At 40.0% G+C, this 25196-nt stretch overlaps 1 protein-coding gene across 6 annotated transcripts in view; it reads left to right on the plus strand.

Annotated features, from left to right (window-relative positions):
* LOC119495851 (neurexin-1a-like) overlaps positions 1-25196 on the plus strand; it is a 288620-nt gene that overhangs the window by 91499 nt on the left and 171925 nt on the right. For 4 of the 6 annotated variants that reach the window (XM_037782730.1, XM_037782732.1, XM_037782731.1 and 1 more), the window contains 3 exons: positions 15386-15687; positions 19334-19357; positions 20444-20605. In XM_037782730.1, coding sequence (XP_037638658.1) covers positions 15386-15687; positions 19334-19357; positions 20444-20605 — 488 coding nt within the window. Of the gene's footprint in view, positions 1-15385; positions 15688-19333; positions 19358-19380; positions 20606-25196 lie in introns of those variants that run through there. The other 2 variants (XM_037782734.1, XM_037782735.1) reach the window with 2 other exon arrangements.

Consider the following 25196-nt stretch of genomic DNA (forward strand, 5'->3'; position numbering starts at 1 on the left):
AATTATTTCTGTGCATGACATGCTTCAGCGCCTCTTGACTTTGCTCTTGTGTGAAGAATGTCTCCATGTATGCGGCCCAAATTAGACATCTGCCAAATGCCGGTCCTTTACAGTTAGACACTGCTTCTCCCCACCACCCCCCAGCTCCGGTAATCAAAAGTGGACGGTAACCTCTGCCACACTCTCGCAGCATGCACTTCAGGTCTGCGCTGGCAACCTTGACAAGGGTACATCCAAGTGGAGCAGCTTGTTAAGATGCTTATGGCGAAGATTTATTGCCGCAAGCACATTTCAAATATGGCTCATTCAGACGGAAAGCTGCTATCAAACCTTACTACACACCTGTTCATGCAGTTCATTGGTTTTGATGGTAAATAATCACTCAATCGCTCATCAGGCATGATAAATTAGCGCTGACGGGTTCATTACATTTCCCATACAGGAGGAAAAATGTTTATAGTCTCCTGCTCTTTAAATATATGCTAAGTTAAGTGAAGTGGTAACTACTGTATACATTAATATCAAAATGCTTCTCTTTTGATGAGGATATTGATCCCCCCACATCTCCCCAAGGCTTACATTATTATCCCCTGGATTTACTCTGTAGAAATGGATTGGGCTTTGCAGATTAGTATTCAGCACATTACACTCCCTCTTCACCATAATGCTGTTGTGATTCTGTAATGGGCTGGGAGCAAATGAGAGCCTTGCAGCTGGAAGTGTGCTGTTTAGTATGTGTATTCATATAGTGCTTGTTTTTTGCCTGAATGCATGGGTATTCACATACATATTTGTCTGTCTGTGAATGTTTATAGTTTTTTCTTTCTCTCATATTTTGATGTCCTGTTAGATTTAGTTGTTGGGTCTTGCTATTTCTAAACTTGGAGAGGCTTGACTACTTTCACCCTTTTCCCCACTCCTGCGTCGGATGAAAAGAGGCTCCTGTATATCGTCAAGAGATTGACTACCTTGTCTCCTGCCAGGGCCATTAAGTCCTCAAGATGCTGCTTTCAGAGGAGTTATTTGTTAAACCCACTCCACAGAAATGTTCTTGTTGGTGGGGGAGTGCACCAAAAGATCTACTTTAATGGCCCAGCTGCCAACATAAATGTCTTCCTGTTTTTATCTCAGACACACTGTATATTTGATCTTGAGAACCCTCTGGTGATGCTCATAGAACACCTTTCAAGAGAGTACTACACACACATATCACCACTTATCCTATTTTGCTGCAAACATCTGCGATTGTGATATTGTGATTCATGTAGAAGGAGCTTGTTAATTGTGTTTGCTGTCATAAAAGCATCACGAGAGGATACGATGAGATATTATTGCAGAGTGGTCAGAATAAAATGACATTTTCTCTTTGGCATGCATATTAAAGCTGCAGTGGGTAAAATTGGAGCAAAATATGATTAAAAAAAGTTTTTTTTTTTTTAAATGGTCACTATATCCTGACAGTAGTGCATGAGACAGGCAATCTGAAAAAAAATCATGTGTCTCTGTGTCCTTCGGTGCTCCTAATGGCATCTGCAAGATTTCACAGACCGGAGGAAAACAACCAATCAGAGTCGAGCTGGAGCTTGCCGTCTCTGAGCAGCTGTCAATCACTCACAAACTCCAATCAAACGTTCAAACTAGGCACCGATGATCAAATATGAATCAATAATCTGTTACTGTAATGCCTATTTCTCGCCTCAAATGTTTTCAGAAACATCTTGTAGTGTACTGTTTATCTGTAAAATTAGAAAGTTTGTGACCTGGCAGCCATGTTAAGATCAGTTGAGGAAATACCAAGCACCGCCCACCAGCTGGAGCACAGCCAACAGGAATGCTCAGTAGGAACGATCTCCCTGAAATTACCTGTGATTGTCCAAAGTCTCCCGTCACGGGCTAGATTGTTTTAAAGCCTGAATCCAGAGCCATGATGAGGTGCAGAAATCTTGTTTTCTCTCAGAACACTTGATTTACAATATGCCGAAAGGTTATTATGGAACGTTCTGGCTACTGAAGCTTTAACCTGGCTAGTGAATCTGCACATAATGTCTTGTTTTGTAAACTAAAATCTGAAACACCTTTTCCGCAAAGAGGAAATAGCAGTTTGTGATGTGGGACATTGCGGGAGTCAGTATTTGTTATTAGAATATCATCCTGTTTGTGTGTCAAGTTTATTCAGGAGAAGACGCTCCTCAGAGTGTGTGTGTTTCTGTGCATCCACATCAGTTCCATTGTCTACTGTATGTTTGTTTTCATGCACGCATGAATGTGTGAACAGGTGTGTGTGCATCATCAAAGCAGCGATGCCATTTGCAGCTGTGGATGAGGTGGTTTCGGGTCCTCGTGGGAGCTGCTCCCACAGGAGCGTTGCCTGCACACCTGATTGAGACACTGCCAATTAGAGTGAGCAGACGCGGACTGTGTGTGATCTGGCTGACACACTCTGAAATGACTGTTTGAGTCTTTGTTATTGCTAAATTTTATTAGATTTTATTGGCTGGCTTCCACTGCTCTGAAAAGCCACTGACCCCGAAACCGTGATTTCATATTTTATGAAACTTTTAGCATGCTTCAGCATGATGTCATATTAGCTTTGATGTGCTATCTGAATCACATTATCGTACATTATTTGAGAGAGATGTTGGTAAAGATGGTGGCTATAAATAACAGGATGCAGCTCTGACCTTCATTCTGGCTCTGTGCCAGCAATTGCTGTAAACACGGCTCCTTTTCTGTAATGAACAGTCTAGCGAACAAATATGAATTTTTGACCTTGCTAAACTCCAGTCCATGGCAAAAATTGCAGCAGCAATTTATTATTTCATCTAAATATTAATTGATGAATTTATATAATTGAAAGAGAGAGAGGTCAAGAGAGGTGATGTGCATAATCTGGGAGAAAAACAAGTCCCTATTTATACAATAATATTCTACATACCATGATGACTTAAGAGGGTCATTTTGTCTTTACGTATATTGTGCTTTGTATTATCACGTATGTACAGTATGTTGCCCAATTTGCATATCCCTATAATAAAAATACATGTCAAAAATAATGAAAACATCATTATCATCATCTTTATCATGAGCATCACTGTCATGATTCTTGTTTCATGTTGCCTTACTCTAATATCCAACATATTGATGGTGTGTGCAACACATGGAACACTGAGCAATGAGAAAACAGTCTAATGAGGCACTTTTTCACCCTTTGTAATGCATCTGGATGAGTTTCCGGAGGGAGTAAAAGTATTCCTAACCTGTGATTTCCGTTGCCAATATGGTGCTATATGTGATGCTGTTGGCAGCAACTTTGTGGAAGTAATTTGGTGTGGTGATTACAATGCATAACTGTGTTAGAATATGTATATAATTTACAGGACCAAGAGTTTTCTCTGTGGTGTTCCCATATTCCAAGATGACAATGTCACTATACTCTTATACACACCAATTCAGTGGTTTTCAGGATTAAATGCAGTGGGAATCAGTTGGATTTGGGAGGCTCTGCAAAGCAGAATGTGAAATACGTCCCCACCTCCTTTGTCCCTCAAAAAACTGGAGGCTTTCCTTCTTGAAGTATGGTTCAATTTCTCGCTAGACATGGTTCAGGATGCGGCATGACAGAAATCCAATAAGGATTTAAGCTGTTGTGAAGGCAAAAGAAAAAAAAATAGTACTACTCCTTATTGCAGTCTTTCTGTCCACGTAGTCATCTCTAATCTGATGATACACAATTGAAAAATATATTCTTCAAACAACAATAACAGAATGGAACAAAAATAATTGGTAATACATTATTTTACCTGCTTTAAAAACAGAATAAACGTTATTCTGGCTATCATGTTAACACGCTACGGTTTTAACTGCTGGCCACCAGGGGGAGCAATTCCAAAGTTCAGCCCTGTGCTTACTGCAGGCCTACTTAAAGGGCCAGTGTGTAACAATTAGGGAGATCTGTTGGCATAAATGGAATATAATATTAATAAGTACGTTTTCTTTAATGTATAATCACCTGAAAATAAGAATTGTTTGCACCAAACTCTGTTAACTAGTCCTGCTGGGACTGGAGTCGATAACGTTAATCAATCCCGTTGTCGCTGCTCTCCCTCTATTGCTTCACCGCTCACTTCACGTACACACACACAAACACTATGCAAGTGCGTTGGCTAGCCAGTGCACATCAAGAGTCTGTTTGTTGTATTGGGCATAACAGTGTTTCAAATGGGGGGTGCAGTGGGGATGACGTGTGAGGTACCACCCTCAACACCCATCTGTATAAATGATATATGCTGTAAAATGTCATTGGTTGTGCATGTTTTCTTAGATGATTTTGGCCTTTAAAAATAAGTTGTATACTTTGATGAACATGTTTGTCTATGAAAGTAAGAAAACATACACAACAACATATAGGCTACACTCTAGTGATGTGCTGGACAGCTCCCTAGCTGTAGCTGCTCCCAGCTGTAGGATCAGCACCTTGGAGAGCGACGATCACGACTGCACACATACAACAGCGGCTGGGCACTATAGGTGGCTCACAGTAAAGCCACATGTATACATTAAAACACAGCGACCACCGACACTGTTATTTACTCGCAAAGCAAGCGATGATCCGATAGCAAGTATACACAAAGTATACACAAACATTATACAGCAGCAGCAGCTTTGCACTAGCTGTTATGAATGCCAGATTTACAAACTATCTTGATGATAAGAGCATCGACCACAGTTATTATACACTGGCCAGTAAGGGCATCGGATCATTAAACTAACAGATAATAGTAGGCTGACCTACTGTATGCTGGCAGAGCATGAAAAAGTGGTCTACATAATGCTGATAATCCAAAAGTGTTCTTGCCTATGGATTCATACTGATTATACTTTTCATCATGTCTTGTACATCCAATTGTTCAACAATATCTCTGTGCACATGCATGTGTGTGGGGTGTGTTAGTCTCTCCTGGGATATGCTGCTCCTCAACCAGGTTTTAAATAGTCTGAGCGTAGAAACTTCTCTCTGAAGAAGCAACTGATTTTTGTTTGGCACATGCAGAGTTGTATTAGTTTATCTGCTTCTGCAGGTGCTGGCGTCAATTGTTGATTCTGATCTGCTGTTTTTTTAATGGATTCATAAGACATTCAAAATTAGATTTTGCATTGCCATTTTCTGGTGATGTTGCGCAATGATGTAATTTCCAACTGGACTGAAAATTTGGAGAAAAGGATCCACCAGTAACCACTTAGAATATGAACACAAAAAAATTATTATTATTATTATTATTTTCATTTATAGTGTGCAGGTCCTCTACCATCTACTAGGACGCAAACCCTAATTCCCAAGGCCTTGGGATTGAGTGATATTTTGACATTTCTTAGTTTCAGTCATGTGGCTGCATTTCTATTTAATGGCTGAATTTAATAAAACAATCCAAATACAGAGTGCTTTGCCTAGATATATAAACAGCGCATCTACAAATCCATAATATTGGCCCAAATGCAAACATTTGTTAGATTAATACATCAACAGAAAATTAATCTGCAACAATGTTTTCATAATTAATGAACTATTGAATACTATTTTAAGGAAAAATGCCAAATATTCTCAGATCCAGTTTCTTAAATAAGATGATTAATAAGGTAATTACAAATTGAATATTTTCCTTTTTTTTAAAGGCTAGTATCACTTGGACTATTCACTGTGCTACATTCAATGCACTTTTTCTCTATCATTTCTCATTTGTAAGCCTGTTGTATTGTTGCATTCACATTTAATGTGCAAGTATGTTAGTTGGTACAAGCAGTTAATATGCCTACATGTTAATAGTTGTATTCACAGTCATTTCTGTTTGATACAAAATACAAGGCATATATTTTTTATTAGTACCTGCTATCTGCTTTGATAAATGAGTGGTTGCTTTGCACTTAGCTGCTAGCTATTCCTTAAGTGGGATGGTTTTTATTGTGGGTAGCTGGCACCATTGTGGTCTCACTGTTTCACCTTGTGGCCGTACAAAGCAGTAAATCAATCCATCCAACCTGTTTATCATTTAGCCCCTTTAATGACTTGGTTCTTTAATTGTTTGTAGGCTATTATGCTTTTTCACAAACAGTAGTGAGTGGACAGTAGTGCATGAAACAGGTAATCTGAAAAACAGGCTAGATTTTATAAAGTGTGAAGAAGTGTAGTTATCTCCCAGAACACTTGAATTACAATATGCTGAAAGGTTATTATGTCATTTTTGCCCAATAATGCCAAAAAATGATTGCCTACTTCAGCTTTAAGTGTTAGGCGGGGATTTTCTGGAACCCCCAAGTGTAGAGTATGAGAGACGTCCCTATCAGCCATTCTCTTTCTTAATAAAAACTACATAGCTTGCATGCACACACCCACACATATTTGCACACCTTGAATGACTTTCGGTTTGCAGAATAGGAGCCTAACATGTTCTAATTGGTTAGTAAGTGACGCCTGCTTCCATACTTAATGACAAGCTGAATGGCGAAGCCAATTATGAGTAAATCTACTATGGACGAAGTGTTTCTGCAGACTGACATCGGGGGAGGGGACCTTCTCTGAGCACAGCGAGACACCCGTCATACTGTGAATCTAAATGACACTGTACGTTAAGCCAGCACAGTATGGTGTCTGACAGAACTTAGTATGTGTAAGCTCAGTCACATCCACATATGCTGACTCCTTCAGTTGAACGCCTGGCTACATTTTACTGAGCTAATTGAGGCTTTTCTCGCCCATTCTTGCTGCTCTGTCAACACGATCAACAGCAACAACAATCAGCCTCGCAGAGATTTTTATTTTATTGCAGGCATAAAAAACAACAACAAGAATTGAAATGAAATGTCAATGAATCGGTAGTGCCTAACTTGCGAGCAGGGAGCAGTTTGAGACATTTTATTAAGTCTTTTGAATGGTGTGATAATCATGTAATAAAATATGTTCTCAAAAGAATGTAGCACTTCAGAAACTCTCCTCTCTGTCATAACGTAAGAGGCTTAGGCCGGCTTCATGACGCTAACTTCCTATCATTTTAATAGGCTGCCAGACACTAACTTCTGTATCATTTTAATAGGCTGCCAGTCAAACAACGGAACAGAGAGTGAATGGGAACACTGTGAAATAAAGTGTCAGTCATCGAGCCTTGCCACAGACGATTAAACAACTTTGGTCTCCACATTGAATGGTTTTAGCGTCCAATTTTATTTACGGCACATCTCGTCTTTAAAAATCCACAGGTGCTACTTTTGGAAGCGCGTCTTACTTTTTTTTTATACCAGAACTGTGAACTTCCTCTGAACCTTTGAAAACTGAGCGTGGCACAACAAGCTCTTTTTACTTCAGCTTGTTACTGAGAGGGTATTTCTAGTGGTGCGAGGAAGGTGGGTGTTAGTGAGATCTCTGACAGGGAAACATTGATGTAGAGCTTCATGGCACAGTCACAGTTAATACTGTAGACTGTCATGAACAAGACACCGCTATTGGACATGGGTAACATAATTACAGTGTCTGTTTAAGCAATGCCGATAATCCCCTCCAGCCCCTTAAAATAGCCATGGGTCTTGCTTGTTATATGGCATCCTGTGTTCTGTCTCTGTTGACACTGGAAGTCGATCATATTTTTGAAAGTAATGATATTAACTGATTTGTTTTAAATGCAGTATAGACCCTTTTACAGCTGACGTCATCATACATATGTGTGTGCATGTTGGCAATGGAAGTGGCCTTTTTCCCCAGCCACCCAGATGAGTTAGCAAGCTTAAAACATTGTATAAAAAATGTTCGTCTTTTCAACAGCCGCCGTCGTTACGTGCAACAACAACACATTTGGCTGTTAAACCTGCAGTAGGCAGAATGTTTTTGGCAACATTGGGCAAATATTCCATAATAACCTTTCAGCATATTGTAATTCAAGTGTTCTGAGAGAAAACTAGACTTCGCACCTCCTCATGGCTCTGTTTTCAGGCTTTAAAAAATTTAGCCCGTGATAGGAGATTTTGGCCAATCACAGGTCATTTCAGAGAGAGAGCGTTCCTATTGGCTGTGCTCCAGCTGGTGGGCGGTGCTTGGTATTTCCTCAACTGATCTCAACACGGCTGCCGGGTCACTACAAGATGTTTCTGAAAACATTTGAGGAGAGAAATAAGCATTACAGTAACAGAATATTGATTCATATTTGATCAGCGCTGCCTAGTTTGACCGTTTGATTGGAGTTCGCGAGTGATTGACAGCTTTGTCAGAGACGGCAGCTGGACGGCAGACTCCAGCTCGGGCTCTAATTGGTTGTTTTCCTCCAGTCTGTGAAATCTTTCCGATGCCATTAGCAGCACCGGAGGACACAGAGGCACATGAATCTTTTCAGAATACCTGTCTCATGCACTACTGTCAGGATATAGTGACATTATAAGAATAACTTTTTTAAATCATAATTTCTCCATTTCTACACACTGCTGCTTTAACACGGTCACTCGGTGTCTATGGCTGCAAGCTATTAAATGTGTTGACTACCACTGGACTGAGGACAGAATCAAAAATGCCTGTGTTTGTAGAGCCCATTTTAAAACTAAATAAACTCAAAACTTAGTCCATGTCATGGTATTTGTCGTTTTGTACATGACCACAGACAACATAGTTGTAAGCATAGGGACATGTATGCTCCTAATTTCTCACTGGTGTAACGTTACACATTTTCTCCACCAAATACATGTATATATCTGGCCACTGAATATTGGGCCACTTCTACTGTCTTCTACCCTCTCACTGATAGCACACAATGTCAATTTGTTTAGGTTGCATTTGCAATTTTTGCTGGTTAATGCCCTTGCATAGTTCGACAAGCTATTGCACTCTGCCGTATTTCCGTCGCCTAAATGTGGGCGTACACCTACCTAAGTCATTATTGTTTTCAAACTGTAAAAGGGTCTATGCGTTAAACAGTTTGAGCTGCTTAAAACACATGTACAACAATACTATGATTCTATTTGAACTGATAAATGAAGATCATTTTTCCATCATTTGACCTTTAGTTTGTCCCGGCGTTTTTTAACAAATGTGTTACTTACATCATCAGGTCGAAAATGTCACCAATTTGAATAACGGCAATTAAAATCAAAGCTACCCCTGACGTTCATTTATCCCGCCAGGTCTGTTTCAGACTCTTGTGTCGTGATTTGATGTTGACAGGCAGCGTGCTCCCCTGGGTGCAAGCTAATTTAAAAAAGCACCCATACAGTAGCAGATGCCAGATTAGTGTCAGAGCAAAGTGACTGATGAGGAGCCTCCTGGTCGCTCGGTCACATGCTGGCTCTGTTGTACATATGCTCCTGCTCGTGGCCCCTCGGTGCTTCATAACAAATGAGCGATTTGTATCTGCATACTCAGCTTCTGTTAACTGAGGGTTAAATGAACGCTTATGCTGCCTCTTGTATTTTTTTTGCAGAGAGGTATACCTAGGTGTTTGTCGTAGCTTCGTGCAGCAACATGCCGCTCTGACTCTATGTGACACTAATTCAATTTGAGTTGCGAATAATTGTATTACTTCCATCAATATGGGTAGTTAGTTCTGCACCACAACCACCGATGTAATGTGATAGAGAGTGAGGTTCCTGAATGGCACTAACAATTACATGCTATTGATTAACAATTATTTATATGGCAGAGGACAAATCCTAAATGCCAAAGAGATTATGGGGAAATCAGAGTGTCACAGTTATATTTATTACGGTTATTATACCTGTATATCTCTTCTTATGATTCTAAGAAAAGAAACCCCTTTTTAAAATAGTCTTCTGCTAATGGTACATTTTACAACTTGTGATTATCTTGGTGTAAATTGGTTGTTGGTCAAGTTTATTTATAGAGCACATTTAGTGCTTTACAAATAGATTAGATAAAACACAGGAATGATTAAACAAAAACAGACACAAATAAGATAATATAAGTAAATGAATTAAGCGTAGATAAAATCAGAGCACATCAGTATTGCACAAACAACAAAATAAAATGCAAACAAATAAAACCCAGTGTTTGTCAGGCATCTCTTTATGATGATAATTAACAGGCTAAAGAAAATCGTCGGGTCTTTAGGCATGTTTTAAAGGTATCAGTTGAGGGGGAAGATCTATTTGTTAGTGGCACACTATACCACTATTTAGGGCCAACGACTGAAAAGTGATTGGTTACCCGAGTCTCCTAATCTTTAATGGGCAGGAATTATTTTAATTTTGCAAGAGATCTAGAAGCTAGAGAAGACACCGATATTCTGTTTTTGTTGGAAAAGGGGTTGAATGTCTCAGAACAACAGTCTGTGACAAGTTTTTACCTGTGAGTGTCTATTTATGGCCTTTCCCTGGGAGCTACACTTTCACTCTGTTCATGTCTGTTTCTGTCCTCTGTTCTCTGAAAAACAGACTAAAGGAGCTGGCTCTTATCCATGTTCACATTCGGTGTCATGACTCAAGGGCATTAAGGTGCCGGCAGCTTGCTGTAGTTTGATTGACCGTAGACCATAGGACAGCCCAGAGAGACAAGTGGGACATGCCCAAAATGCCCAGGAGAACACAATGACAAAACAGTAGTCTGCTTCAAGATCAAGTAGCTTCTTTTTCTTGCAGGAAAATGATACGATCGGAGTGACACATGCTAAATGTTAACACTGCGGGTTGCTATGTCTGCTGTGATCTGAAAGAGATGCACAGGTGTGCATACCGCTCACCAGATTCATTAGTCTGGCCTTCATTTCAAGGCTCACAAATTACACACTGAATGCACAAAATATTCCCGACACTCTTTGCATATAGCAGTCTAATGAGGTGAATTCAGGTGGAAGTCATTATCCCTTTTAAGCATATGTAAAGGGGATAATTGTCAAAATTGTCAGATTTTACTTTCAGAATGTGCTTACTCCTCAAGGGGGTGGGGGTATGTTAGATTTAGTAGTCAGTATTTAACATGATCCTGCTTTAAAATCTGGTATGTGTGTGTTGAGCTTCACGTCATCGTGCAAACCAGTCAAACCTGTCTGCGTTCGACTGTTTTATTTGGTGGCGGTGCTGCCAGTCACTGGATTTCTGATTTGAGAAGATGAACGTACGTACTTAACAGTATACATGACATTAAAGTCAAAGCATGAAGCAGTATTTGATGTAATTTTATATATATTATTTTCAGCTGCATTCACCCCTCCCTCCACTGTTGCATTTGTTTAGATATGCTGAGAGAGAGAGAGAGGATTCTAGCAGAATTTGAGGGTGTAGTTATCCTTTAAGATTACTTTGGACAAGGTTACATTACTGAAGCTCATTTAAAATAAATGAAACAAATAAAGACATATCTTCAGATCAGAAGGGTGCCTCTTGGTGGGTTCATCAACAGGAGTAACACCTCTTACATTACGCATAGTCACTTCACCCATTGTTCATATGCAATATTGATGAATGTAACTTTAGAGAAAATCAAACATTTAGAAAGAGACACAGATTTGTTCCCTCTGGAAAGCACCAGTGAATACTGGACTTGGATTTTAAAGGTGCTGAGAAAGAGATCTTCAAAGTTTAACCCTCTACTGGAGGTTTTTGGGCCATAAACATGCCGCGTCTAAAAAACGTGTGGAAAACGCCAGCCGTGCCGCTGTGCGTCGGAGGTTGCGCTCCTGTCGCGTTACAAAGCAACCGAAACCTGCGTGCTGCTATGACGATGATGATGAAGTTGTGGTAATGTAGCTGGAAGCATCACTGACTAAAGTCAAAACAAAGATCAATGGATTTCCAGCACCGTAAATCCCTTAGAGCAGCTTTACTGCTTGATTTCTCTTTGTTAGTTTGGCTCACCTTTCAACCGTGTGTTGTGACCTCCTTGGACGGAAAGGGTGAAGCAAGTAAAATAGCCTGTGGGACAGATGGTAAAGCTCTGGGTAACACTGTGTTAAAATGATTAACTTCTCCATATATTTACCGTGGACTGATATTTACGGAAGAAAGAAAAAAGATATCTGTCGGCTGTGATTGGTTGTTCTTCGTCACATGACGTACGGTGCGTGCTGCCGAGTTCCAAAAGTTTAATTATTTTTATCTTGGGGCGCAGCCGTCGTGCCCCAAAAAATAAGGGCTTGGGAACGCTTGCGTGTCTCTACCATCTACATTGAGAACAATGGATTTCACGGAGCAAGGTCCATTGTTGGGCTCATTGTTGTATTGTTTATTATGAATTATATATCCCCTAGCGGTCAAAAACACTTAATGCAGCTTTATTTGGGTCTAGGCTTAAAAAGATGGACGGTAAAGACAGAAGATACTACACCAGCACAAATGCAGACTATATCTCCTCCCCAGCACTTTTCCCAAAAATAAGGAATACAGTTTTCATAAGAGAGTGGCTTGTTATCCAAATATGAAAAGACAGCTAAAAGGAGCCAGCTGTGTGCTTGTGAGCCGACTACCATTAGTGGCCAGATGGAAGTTTGAGTGCTATCTTGGCCTGACACTTGACTTGGCTGACAGCTTTATGGAGAAATAGCTCCAAAAAAGCCAAAGCTTGACAAGTCACGCTATGCCAGAGTCAATTTCATTTAGTCTTTTATGTCTTTAACACATCAGTTAGTTAGTTAGTTAGTTAGTTATTAGAAAAGTCCTCCCCCATTCATTCCCCTCAGTTCTTTTAGGTGGTTACAATGATAGAGGCATAACATTTAAGAAGTGATTGAACACATGTTCTTTTTTAAATATACCGCAGCTGAGTGCAGACAGATTATCACATAGTTCTGCTTCATTTAGACCTACAGATGTTGACATCAGCGTGCACCAGACTGCCAGCGTTTGAATGGAAATATGATTCTCTAAGGAGATGTATGCCCCTCGCCCTGAAACTGTCTCTGGGCTGAGTCCCAAGTGTTGTAAATTCTTAACAGCACCCCTGTTGTACACACAATTCATTGTCCATTGGTTAGGGGAATTAACTGAAGTGCAGGCATGGCGATGTGTGTAGAGAGAGAGAGAGAGAGAGAGAGAGAGAGACAGAGATGAGAATGACCCTAAACTAGTGGCTCTATTTGTTATGTGGTCACAGCTTGTGGAGCGGGGATGGGTGGATTTAGTGAAGAGGGTAGAGGTCTCTCATTTTCACTGATAGGGGGCTCAGGCATTGAAGGAATGACCAAAGAGTGGTGAGATCCAGCCAACTTCAATTACGGCCCCTTGCAGTTTTCCCAGAGGTGCGCTATAGTGCCTTTAAGGGGGAATCAATGAGGTGACAAATCGTTGTGGACAGCAACCCCTTTTAGTTGCTGTGTTGTTGTATCCACGCCTGGATGCTACTCGAAGCATGTGCGAGTGTGTGTGTGTTTTGAATGTGTGTCCGTGCTTGTTTGGCAAGCAGCATATATAAATGTGCAGCGCTCCCCATTTATGATAATTGAATGCTTTGGTCCATTTGTGTTTTGGTGGTTTATTTTCTGCTAGTGGCTTTAATGGCTTGTTATCTGTCTAAACCTCTTTTTAAACGCTTTCTAATGGGTGTTCACATGCATCACCCTCTGACACTCAGCGCCGCTTTCTTTTTTATCTCACAATAACAGTGTTAAAGGTTTTTTCTCAAGGTTATTTTTCGCTTTGTCAAGCCCCTGTCATATCTGAGGATGTCTGATGAGTGTTGACCTGCTTGAGAAACATATGTAGCTGAGCTAATTGGGTGTTTCTAATGGGTGGGAGGAGCCCATATGAAGCTGTCACAGGAATCATTTCTGCTTGAACAGTTGTTTTCTGGTCAGGAAACTGGACACAAACTAAACTAATAAACCGTTATACTGCAGATATTGATTTGTAGAAGCCTAAAGGTATTGATATTGATTTAAGAAATATACATAAATTCAAACTGTTGCCCACATATCCACCAAGTCACAGGAGTCCATATTCAAATGTGTTCAGCACTTGGAGATATAACATTAAAGTCTGTGTGGTTTGACTTTCTCCTCGAAGCTTATTTATTTCTCACATAGATCAGATTTCATGATATTTTGTCAACACCAAGGCAACATTAACACAAGTGAATCCCCTCATTAGCTAGTACATATATCACTTCAGCAAGTAATGAACAGATATCTGACTGCTGCACTCCATTTGATCTGTGCAAAGGTAAAACAATATGTCAGTTTTTGTTTAGCCTTTACATTGTTTTCTATTACTGATATTGTTTCGCTTTAATTGTTTGAAATTTCAGTGCTCCAGTTTGAAATGTGTGTGTGTGTGTGCATGTCTCTGTGCAGCTTGCTGAGGAAGAGTGTGATAATCCACATCATATAATTGATTTAAACATGCAGCAAGATATGATTTTGTGTAATATACTTGTAGGGTGCTTTCATATCATATTGTTTTATGCATGCATGCCTAATTGTTGCGTGCGGTGTTGGATCAGATGGTCTGACGTGATGTTTACTATTCTACAGTCTTCTCGTGAGGATGGTGTAAATTAGTTCTCATAACACGGTACAAACATGGGCATATGGTGTGTGAACATTGTACGTGCATGTTCGTGATTGCTATGTAGGGCAGCTGTAGCTCTGTTGATGTATCGGTGAGTGCTTGTAGAAGGGCTGCAACAAACAATTTGTTTCATTGTCGATTGATCTGTAGATTATTTTCTCGATGAGTTGGTGAATTAAATGGTAAAAAATGTCAATCAGTGTTTCCCAAAGCCCAAGATGACGTCCTCAAACGTCTTGATTTGTCCACAACTCAAAGATATTCAGTTTACTGTCATAAAGGAGTGAATAAAACCGAAAATATTCACATTCAAGAAGCTGAAATCAGAGAATTTTTTACTTTTTTAACCAATTAATTGATTATTAAAACAGTTAATAATAATTGTTGCAGCTCCAGTTGTAGCTCCCCAACCTTAATCACAAAGATGCAGTAGCATGAGAAAAAAGAAACGGTACACGTCACTAAGTAAATTTTGGAAAATCAGGACTGTAATATGTATTTTTATGAGAAAGCTTTGAAGGAGTACATCATCATTGTGTACCAAGTAGACCTCTTATTAGTGTGACATTTGAAGTCCAAAATATCAATTGTTTAGAAGTATTGTACATTTAATTACTGTACAAATGTATTGAAAGTAGCACATAGAGTATAATATAATAATGTAGTGCTTCTCTCTAAACACCTGTGTTCTGTGGCTAAGGTATGTACTAGCTGTTCATTGAAAGCCAGTAAGCACCTTCCATCACATCCTAACTTGCCATCTCTCTCCAATTTCAGCGTGTTTATTATTAATCCAGCATTTCTGAGACATTCTTTCTCATTTTTTCTGACAGCTCCCCAACAGGCACCCCAAGAGGCCGCGATATTAATGCAACACATTTCTCTTTCTGTGTCTCCGCAGGAAAAGAAGAGCATGTCGCCACCTTCAAAGGATCCGAGTTCTTCTGCTACGACTTGTCCTTGAACCCGATTCAAAGCAGCAGTGATGAAATCACGTTGTCATTCAAAACCCTACAGAGGAACGGACTGATGCTGCACACGGGCAAATCAGCTGATTACGTCAACCTGGCACTGAAAAATGGGGCTGTCTCACTCGTCATTAATTTGGGGTCTGGAGCCTTTGAAGCTCTTGTGGAGCCAGTCAATGGGAAATTTAATGACAATGATTGGCATGATGTCAAAGTAACAAGGAATCTACGTCAGGTAACAGTACAGAGGGTGATGCAGAGACTCAGTAAATGAATCAAAACAAATGCACTTAAGTCATTACCATCATACAATATATTATTTTTTTTCCAGACATTGTAATTAGATTGCTAAATTGAATCATGGTGGAGATAAAACCGAACCACAAGTGAGCAGGGACATCTAGATCTCAAATGAATTAAGACCTCTATTGAGTTACAGTTTGAGGGAGAACAGAAAGACAAGCATTCAGGCTCATTCAGATGTTTGACAACAAATTAAATGTTCCATCTTCTTTAATTTAATATATAGGGTGTATTACTATGACTTACTTACCCTTAAAACCAACTACAACTTTCACAGTTTTCAGTATTTAAGTGACATTTAAATATGACTGAACTCATGTGGGAATAGTCCGTACCAACAAAATATTTTAGGTAAATGATTTGTTTTTCAGTTGCACAAACATTTGACCGCAATTTGAGTTTGTCAGTGCTTGTTTAGATTTTAGTACAATTATTGAGCACTCATTTCTATTAAGGGTGACATCACTGTTGAGGGATTATTTTGTGAGATAAGAGAAAAGCATTTAAAAACGTTTCAGCCAAAGTATAAACATTATGTAAGTGTAACTAAATCTAGGGTCACTCTTTGAAATCAATGTTTTATGAGCACAGGCGAAACCCTCTAACGGGATCCATAAGCTCTAATGGGCTCTCCTCCAGTACATGGCCTAGGCGACTCACCTCTGCATTATTAACTCTTAAGACACTATGTTGTGACCTTGTTAGACAGCACGAGATTTCTGCCGAATTAGACTTCTTTAGAAATCCCAATTCAGCAGCATGTGCTACTTACATTGAGAAAACACCACAGGATGGTCCATTCAAGACCTCCCACTAATGGTGCCAACGCTGTTCAAAAATGGGGGACTGGTCTGATTCTCAATGAGAGCAGATGAATCAGATGGAATGAAGAAAAGGTGTAAAGCAGAGCCCTTGGCTGTAGCGCATGTGCAAACTCATCCACCCGTAAGAACAGATTGCCTCCCAAGATAAAAGCTACAGAGGTATGTGAATGTGTGTTGCCTTTTTAAACAGATTAACTACTACTGGTTAGTACAAGAGCGACATATACCAGTATTGTCACTTTCATTGCCTTTTGGCCAACGGGACCCCCTGTTCCCCTTGAAAGAAACAAAGTATGTTATTTACCTAATTTATGAGCACTCGTTTCATTTCAGCTCAGTGTCTTATTGTCACACTAGTGTCTCGACTCTCTCCTCTCGTTTGACCTCTATATTTCACCGACGGGAGGACTGGGGACGGCATTCGAACACTCGGCAGTCCACTAACTTGTTGCTCTCGCTACCAGTATTAACTGCTCTGTTTCAGCAGGCTGAAGTTCAACCGTAGTGTTCTGTTGGGAAATGCATTGACTTAAACCAAATAAGAGTTGAAAAGCTATGATTTAGGGGAAGTCCGCTAGCCGCAAGGCTAATTTATGCAGTGCAATACAATAGCAACAATAGCAATTCCCTCCCCCCACCCCACTCATCCGACTCTGAAAAAGACAGTGGGGAAAAACTGTATACAGTACTAAATGGTGTCAGGATGCAGACCACCTTTGGACGACAACAGTGCCAGTCTGTTGGAGAAAATGCCCGATCCAAAGGCTTGCTGAGGCCACACATCAACGTGTTCTTAGTGGCTTTCAACAATAACAACCCACTCCCCAATGTCCATTGATGTAAGCCACCGCTGAGTTGTTGGTTGGAACTTCACAACCCTGCTGTCTAAAAGCTGCTATAACAAGATCCTGATCACGGCTTCCATTTACAGTAGGTTGGTGTGTTATGACTCACTCTGCCCCAAGGGGTCTATTACAACAGGACATGGGGTTTCCTCCAGTACTCCAGGGCCTGATTGGCCACAGGAGGAGTCCAACCTGCAAAGTGGCATTTGGGATCCAACCCCAGGTGCACAAGCTACAGGTCTCTCTCGTGTGTTTCATAACAGCTAGGCCGGTGACGTGTGACCCTGTAACATTTACTGTATCATGTCCACAATCGCTGTTTGTGAATTCAGCTCCACTTCTAGGTACAGCACCTGTTTACTGGGGCAGCAGGAACTCCTCTTCCTGTGCTGGCTTAACTGAATGATATGAATACAATTCCCACTTCAGGGACTAACCCCCAGCATTACCTAGGTGGAAGAAAACCAGCGAAGATTTGCACTATGCATGGATTTAGCAGGTGTAAATCCAAGAGGGGTTTCATATCCCTGGTCTTCTCGTGGACCAGGAAGTAGCCAAAAGAGACTCTGAGACTCCAGAGTCTCCACTGAGACTTTCAGTAGCAGCTCCCAGTCAATCAGTCTGGTGTTTAGTCACTGGCTGGTGCTGACTCAGAGGGATGAATTTGCCGACAAGGTGGTTGAGGCACAGAGACACTGCACTACCTACACAACCATCCAGAAATGGGGGTTTGTCAATGGGAGTGATAGTAACAGAACAAGGCAGACAGGTCTGATTGCCATCATTGATCTGAGTGACAGAATTAGGTTAGGGTTAGGTTCATAAGTGGATTCAAAGATGTTTTAAATGGCCTTACTTGGACTGTGGCCTTCACAAATTTTAGCTATTCAAATTTGCCTAACAAGCATGAAGAACTCGTCAGACTGTTTAGCCTGAGTGAAATAGAACGACACATATTTTTCTATTTACCCTACAATATCAAACAGATTATTTTGACCTAGAAGATTTGATTTGATAAAGACAGTAACACAAAGCTTTACAAACACATCATTAAGACAACATCTCTAGATTTGTTCTTGCTCATTTGGTGGGAAAACGTTTGTCTTCACCTCAGAACCAAAGCTGCTTCTTTTGCATAATCAGCAAATTGATTATTGGCAAACCTAAGGATTCGGCCAGCGTGAACATTCACTGCATTCAAATTGTAAAAGAAAACCAAGCATATTGAGTGCATGCTCTTTGGGGGAATCCAAATTGCCATCCTCCTCATTCTGTGTCAGGGTCTTCTTTGCTTTGTCTCATTGCAGTAAAGTGATCCTAAAGTTCATCAATAAGACCAAACGGAGGTACAGTATTGTGTGAGCACCGGAAAGTCTGGTACACTGGATTGGTCTCCAGCCTAAAACCAAGTACAAAAGAACGCAAATACTAGTACCGATACAAGAAACAAAGCTTAAAAATGGTCTTGAACTTGGGACTTTGTAAAAGAGGGTCAACTGATGTGCTTTAGGCATTCTTTCTTATGAACCATTTGATGTCTGTCAGTCATAAACTTTTGTCAGGACTTGGGTAAGGGAGTTTTTTCTGCTACTCAACGGTCTGGTCACCTACAGAACAGGAACCTTAGGGAGTCGCTGGTCGAGCTCTGGCACCTCCTGTGGAGCATTATTGTTATTTCCTTAGTCTGCTTTTTTCTTGTTAAACTTATTTTGCCCTTTTTTCTCTATGTTACTAACATGCTTTGGAAACAAACTAACATCATTCATGGAATGTGTCATTCTACTAACCAGTATGGGTTTTTGCCGTTTTAACAATGTACTAACAGTATTGACCATCATATATTATTTGAGTAACAATCGTTATTCTGTTCACAGTTTTTAATTTCCTTTCTCCCCCCTTTTCCACAAAGCACTCAGGCATTGGACACGCTATGGTAAACAAACTACATTGTTCGGTAGATATCATTCTAATTGTTTCTTAGTTTGGGTTTGCCGTGTGTTTCTTTTCTTTCTTTTTTTTTTTACTGTAGACGTCATTTACAAAAAAAGGGAAATTGCGGTTGGTACTCTTCTGCTTACTTTTCAAATCCTTTTTAAGTTCTTGGTTCATTCATTGGTTTCACCCTCTTTATTTCACTTGTTTCCTGTCCAATTCTGTTTGATCCACCTTTTTAGGAGCATCATTTCGAGCCTTTTGCATCAAGCTGTGGTTAATAATGAGGACCCTCTCCTGTCTGGCTGGCCTGATGCTCTTTGCCTCAGCCAGTCGTATCCCCATTCACTTTGCATGGCATGCACTTCTTTGACTCCGTGTTGCAAATGTCACACTGCCCATTTGTCAACATGAATGTGACAGTTGAGCTGTGTTTGTCGTTGGTGCTTCTCTGGTGCGTTCTTCTTTCTCTTTGTGGTTTCGCAGTCGTCCATAAGCTTTTGCATGCGTCTGACACTGGCAAGTGTCAAAATACTGGTTCCCAGTATCCTTGTCAAGAGTTTTCTTTTTGTATGCTTGTAATCAAAAAGAAAAGACAAATGCATGCATGCTATTTTTTCTCTTTAATACCCTCAGTCATTGTCGTATACTAAAAGGTGATTGTGCTTCTCATAGCATGTGCTCCCTCTCTAACCTTGTAGCACTTTCTGATTTCTTTTGTAGAACTGCTGGACGTACTAATATGGAATTAACAGTTTAACTAACCTAGTTAACATTCTACTAACACCATTTTTGTGTCTGCTAAAGTACTTTTAAGTTGCAGTAGGGGCAATACTAACACTGTAGTATGGGCACTTTACTAACACTAACTAGAATAGCATTCCTTTGAAGGCTTGCAGTCTTCCAACTAATCAAACTGGACAAAATAATACAAAAAAAACAAGAAAAAAGACAAAGAAAACAGACATGAAAATGGGTTTAAAAACATAGGGAATCTATCATAGACAGCAAGAAGGAAAGGCAATAACATTGCAGTACATAGGCTGTCTGAGTATAGCGTGTCCTTTCCCTGTGCTTTGTTGTCTAGGTAACAATATCCGTGGATGGGATTCTGACCACCACGGGATATACACAAGAAGACTACACCATGCTAGGCTCTGACGACTTTTTCTATGTTGGAGGGAGTCCTAGCACAGCTGACCTGCCTGGATCTCCGGTTAGCAACAACTTCATGGGCTGCCTCAAGGAGGTAAACACCTCTTCTGTGTGCACTCTGAGGCTGGTGGGTGTGCAGGATATGACTGGCTTCACCTCAGGACTCCAAAACAGGCCATTCCACCCACACACTGACCCTGTCTCATCCTTTACACTTTGCTTTAGTTTATTTCTCCTCATTCCCTCACATACTCTTAACACAAACTTTTTTTTGCCTCTACCGCCCCCTCAGTGCAATCTTGAAGTTATACATACGTGCATACACACACACACACACACACACACGCGTGTACACTTCGAGGTGTCTGGTGTACCACACAGCCGCACATGAACTGTCTTGGAGTGGAATTTACCACGGGCTTCATCCAGCTCCGTCAGGTGCACTTCAAAGAGGAGCAGTGATCCTGAGATCAGCCAGTTGAATTTTCATGAGCAGTCAGCCAACTGACACACTTTAACACCTCACTATTCTTCCACTGGGGAATGTGCAGTCCGCAGTTACCAGACTGATATTATCTCAGACCACTTTCCTAATGATTTACCTAACAACAATTATGTTTGGTGTTGTAGTAGTGTGTCTATTTACACAAATTGAAGGCAATATACTACAGGCAAAAACATTGTTTTTCATGCACTGGTCAAATTTGAGATTTTGGGCTGTTTTGCTTCCATAATCTTTCAGATTAGTGGGAAGAACACATCCGAAATACACAAAATGTTTCTTTTACTACACTTTGTCTATTAACGTCTGAAGATTTCTCCTAAATTCAAGTAAAGTTAACGTTAGATAATGCCTCATTTGCATATTTAAACATAACATTTCAGAAAACTTGAAATACAAAAAAATTATTGTCTTAATGTAAGTAATCAACTGGGGAAGATTATTGATGGTATCTATAAGTTATTTTTTTTTAATCCTATTCACCTGTAGTGTCTTCAAAATGTGTGGAATTTTAAAATACATATCTTGCCTAAAGGCCGTTTTCTCAAAATGTGTTTTTTATCTCATACTGTGAACCAGAAATCTCCACTTAAGTAGCACTTACATGCACCAAACTTTCCAGTTTCACTATATTCTGAAGGTTTTTACAGAGGGGTTTGTTCATATACCATTCATAACCTGATTTACACAACATTTTATTCCTAAAAACATGGTGAAAATGGATTTGATTTATGGCTGTTGACAGTATTTTTCTTGTTTATAGAGTGGTGAAAAAAAAGATATCCAAAAACCCCTCTGTGAAAACCTTTGACTGTAATATGTCAACAAAATGAAACAAGAATTTTGGCTTTATCAAATATTCAGATTTCTGCTCTTGAAATGTATGCAAATTAGCACAAATTTGATAAGATCAAATAAGTCAATAATATCTCTTTTGCATATTTAAACATAGATTTTCAGAAAACTTGTTATACAAAAAATAATTGTCTTAATGTCAGTAATCAACTGGGGAAGTTTCATGGTGATATCTATTAGTTACATTTTTTACCCTATTCATCTGGAGTGTCTCCCCTTAACTTTGTGCTACAAATGTGTTAACCCTCACCTTGAAAAAACAGCACACAGCAGCACACATTTGACATAGATGCTGTCAGGTGATGTGTTAAATTCAGCACATTTTGTATCTCTGATGATCCATGGCGTAATGGGCTCTTTGAATCAGGCTTACTGACAGTATAGCATTTGTCACTCGTCCCTTTACTCATACACTATGTTCTAGTATTCTAGGAGTCTGTATATAGTCTACACTTTATCCTGAGAAGCAAGAGAGGAAGAGGTAATTTCTCCTCCTACATATAATTTATACCTTTTCACTTTAAGCTATACAGTAGCATTTTTTATTGTTGCTGGTTAATAGGGATTTTGACCTAAAGCATTTACTTCAGGAGCCACCCGGGATATACAAATATATCTAACAAGCAAATCTCCAACGTACTGCAAAATGATCCATCCATTTATCTTTTCATTTCAAAAGCGGTCTCCCCCTTCCCTTCGTCTTGTTGTTCTACCTTCTCTTGCTGCCGTGGTGTCCTACATTTTGTCTCTCACCTCAAGCGCAGGCTGTCGTCCTCAGAGAACGTCTCAGAGAGGTTTGAGGCAACTCTGTTTAATGAGCAAGCAGGGCGTGGACCGCATGTCCACATGTCATGTGCAGCTCATTAGAGGTGTGGTTTAGAAGGAGAGTATCTTAGCTAACTACAAGTCTCTGAGGTGCTGTAGATGTGGCGACATAGGGATTGGGATTGGTGCCCTCACTGCTCTTGGTCAGCCTAACCACAGTCTCACTATCCTGAGATCAATGAATTGGATTGCTCAAAATCGTAAGAATATGACGCATAGCTGTAATTGTTCCTTGGAGATGTAAGACATACAGCATTTCCCCTCTTTCAATATCTCCTAAGATCATTTATTATTTAGTTTTACTAGACAATGCAGATGTCAATACCACATTTTTTTAAAAAAGACACTAAGCCCATTCGCTTTTAAGTCCATATTTTAATATACTTGGCTGTTTAATTTGTTAAATCTGACATTTTTATTGTATTGACAAGCTCTCATCCAGCCTGTTGCATTATGCAGATGCCCCGTCTCAGATCATCTTCTGTGCACGTAATGATAACATATGAGAGGTGGTTTACCAGCGTGTGCCGTGGGCCCTGATTGATGGCGTTTGTCGTCGTGGCTTGTCGCAGCATTCGTGTGCAGATTCCAGTCTGAGTTGCCACGCCTGCCTGTTGGTTCTGATGGCAAAACAAACGGTGGTGCAGTAATTGCTCAGTTGTCACAGCCCGAGCTTGATGACAAATTAGTGCAGCACCACTACCGCAGCACCAGTTGTAGCTCAGACCAAAGCGCCTTTGACTCTGAAAGGTGCCCTTTGTCTTGACTATAAAGAATTGATTCGGGTTTATAGGCTGTGTCTGTTGCACCTTTAGTCTACATAACTAAGGTCCAGCAGCAGCAGGCAGAGATATCGCCTTTTGTTCCTTTACTTCCTTTTTACATTCTTTCTTGCGTCAGGAGAATCTAGTCAAATTACCTTTTTTTTTTTTTTATTCCTATTCTATTTCTAAATATTTAAAACATTCAATTTGGCTCTGTTTCAGACATTTTTCAAAGAGGGAAGATAAAGACGTAGGAATGAAAGCCTGCCATTTCCTCTTTTTTTCCCCCCTGTGCAGTTAAATGCAGTCTGATACAGTCAGTCACAAAGCATTTATAAGAAACTAAGCCTGAGCTTACCTAATTCTGATGCACCGCCATGAGCTCCATCTACCTGAACAGTTAGCTACAGTAGATGTGACTCGGTGATAAACATAATACTCCATGCAAATGCAATCCCATCGGAGGCGTCCCCGTTTTCAGGTGAACGCTTAGCATGACAACAAATAAAGAACATGGACAGTGTTTTCCACAGCTGTAACTCATTTGATTTGTCCCGTGTAAAACAATATAGGTTTAACATTGGAACTGTTTTTGTTATGTAAATACCTATGCATACTAACCATAATGAGGGCTGTCCGTTACTTGATAACCTTATCCACCAATTAGTAGTGCTAGGGCGGCGTGGAAGAGATCATTGACTCTGCTCGCACCCCCTGGGGCTAGTCTGCCTGGCATGCTATCGACAGCTCTGTGTTTAAAGTCTTAGTTGTCTTCATAACATTTTCTTTGCAAACTGATTGACACATTATATTAAAACACTTCAAATATGCGCGAGTGTGTTTTTTTTCGTGGTGAAGCAATTTTGAAATATCGTGACCACACTGATGTTTTAATGAAAACGTTTTGACATTCACCAAAATGTTAATTAGTTTCTCATATGGAAATTAGACATAACTAGACAGAGGGATTCTTGGTATTACAGCTGCACTTTATTCAAGATACTCGTTCATTACCGAGATTGGATAATGACAAAGTTACGGCTGTCTCTAAGTTTTTTGCAAGACTGCTGCCAATTACAGCCGCACTCCTGTTTGATTCCCACACAGTGCGGCATACAGCGCTCCCCCGCACACACATTATAGCTACTTCTTTGTTTTTTAGAGATATGTTTTGATCAGTGTTATAGAAGATTTACTTCACAAGCCTTCTACAGTGTTTAGAGCAGAATTTAATATGCATATTATGCTGCCTTTATGTAACTATGGAACAGATTATAGATGAGTTTCATACACAAATGGAGTTGATTAGTGAAACAAACTAATTAAACAATCAAGTTGGCAAATTGGTCAGTTGATACTTTCTCTGTACTATATGATAATGATTCTCATCCTTAGTTAATTGGCATTTTAATGACATTACGGTTCATTTTTGTGTAATTGGCTGCTACTGTCTGTCACTTCTGCGCCTCAAAGGTCACAGGACTAATACACTTCATGTAGTTGAGCACGCTGATGCCAAACCATGTCTGGTTTACAGTGTCTGACGATATAAACTGCTATTGATATGAACATATGTACGGTTGATTTTTTGTATTTCAACAATTTTCTAAATTATGCACAGTATACTGAATGTTGCAATGTGTACGCTCATGCAGTCCTTTTTAATTTGCTTTAGAGAGGCATATCCATCATCTGCCCACTTTTATTCTAATCACAGGCTGCGACAGGGGCCTTAATCA

The sequence above is a fragment of the Sebastes umbrosus genome, chromosome 10, assembly GCF_015220745.1.
Source record: "Sebastes umbrosus isolate fSebUmb1 chromosome 10, fSebUmb1.pri, whole genome shotgun sequence".
In the NCBI taxonomy this organism is placed as follows: domain Eukaryota; kingdom Metazoa; phylum Chordata; class Actinopteri; order Perciformes; family Sebastidae; genus Sebastes; species Sebastes umbrosus.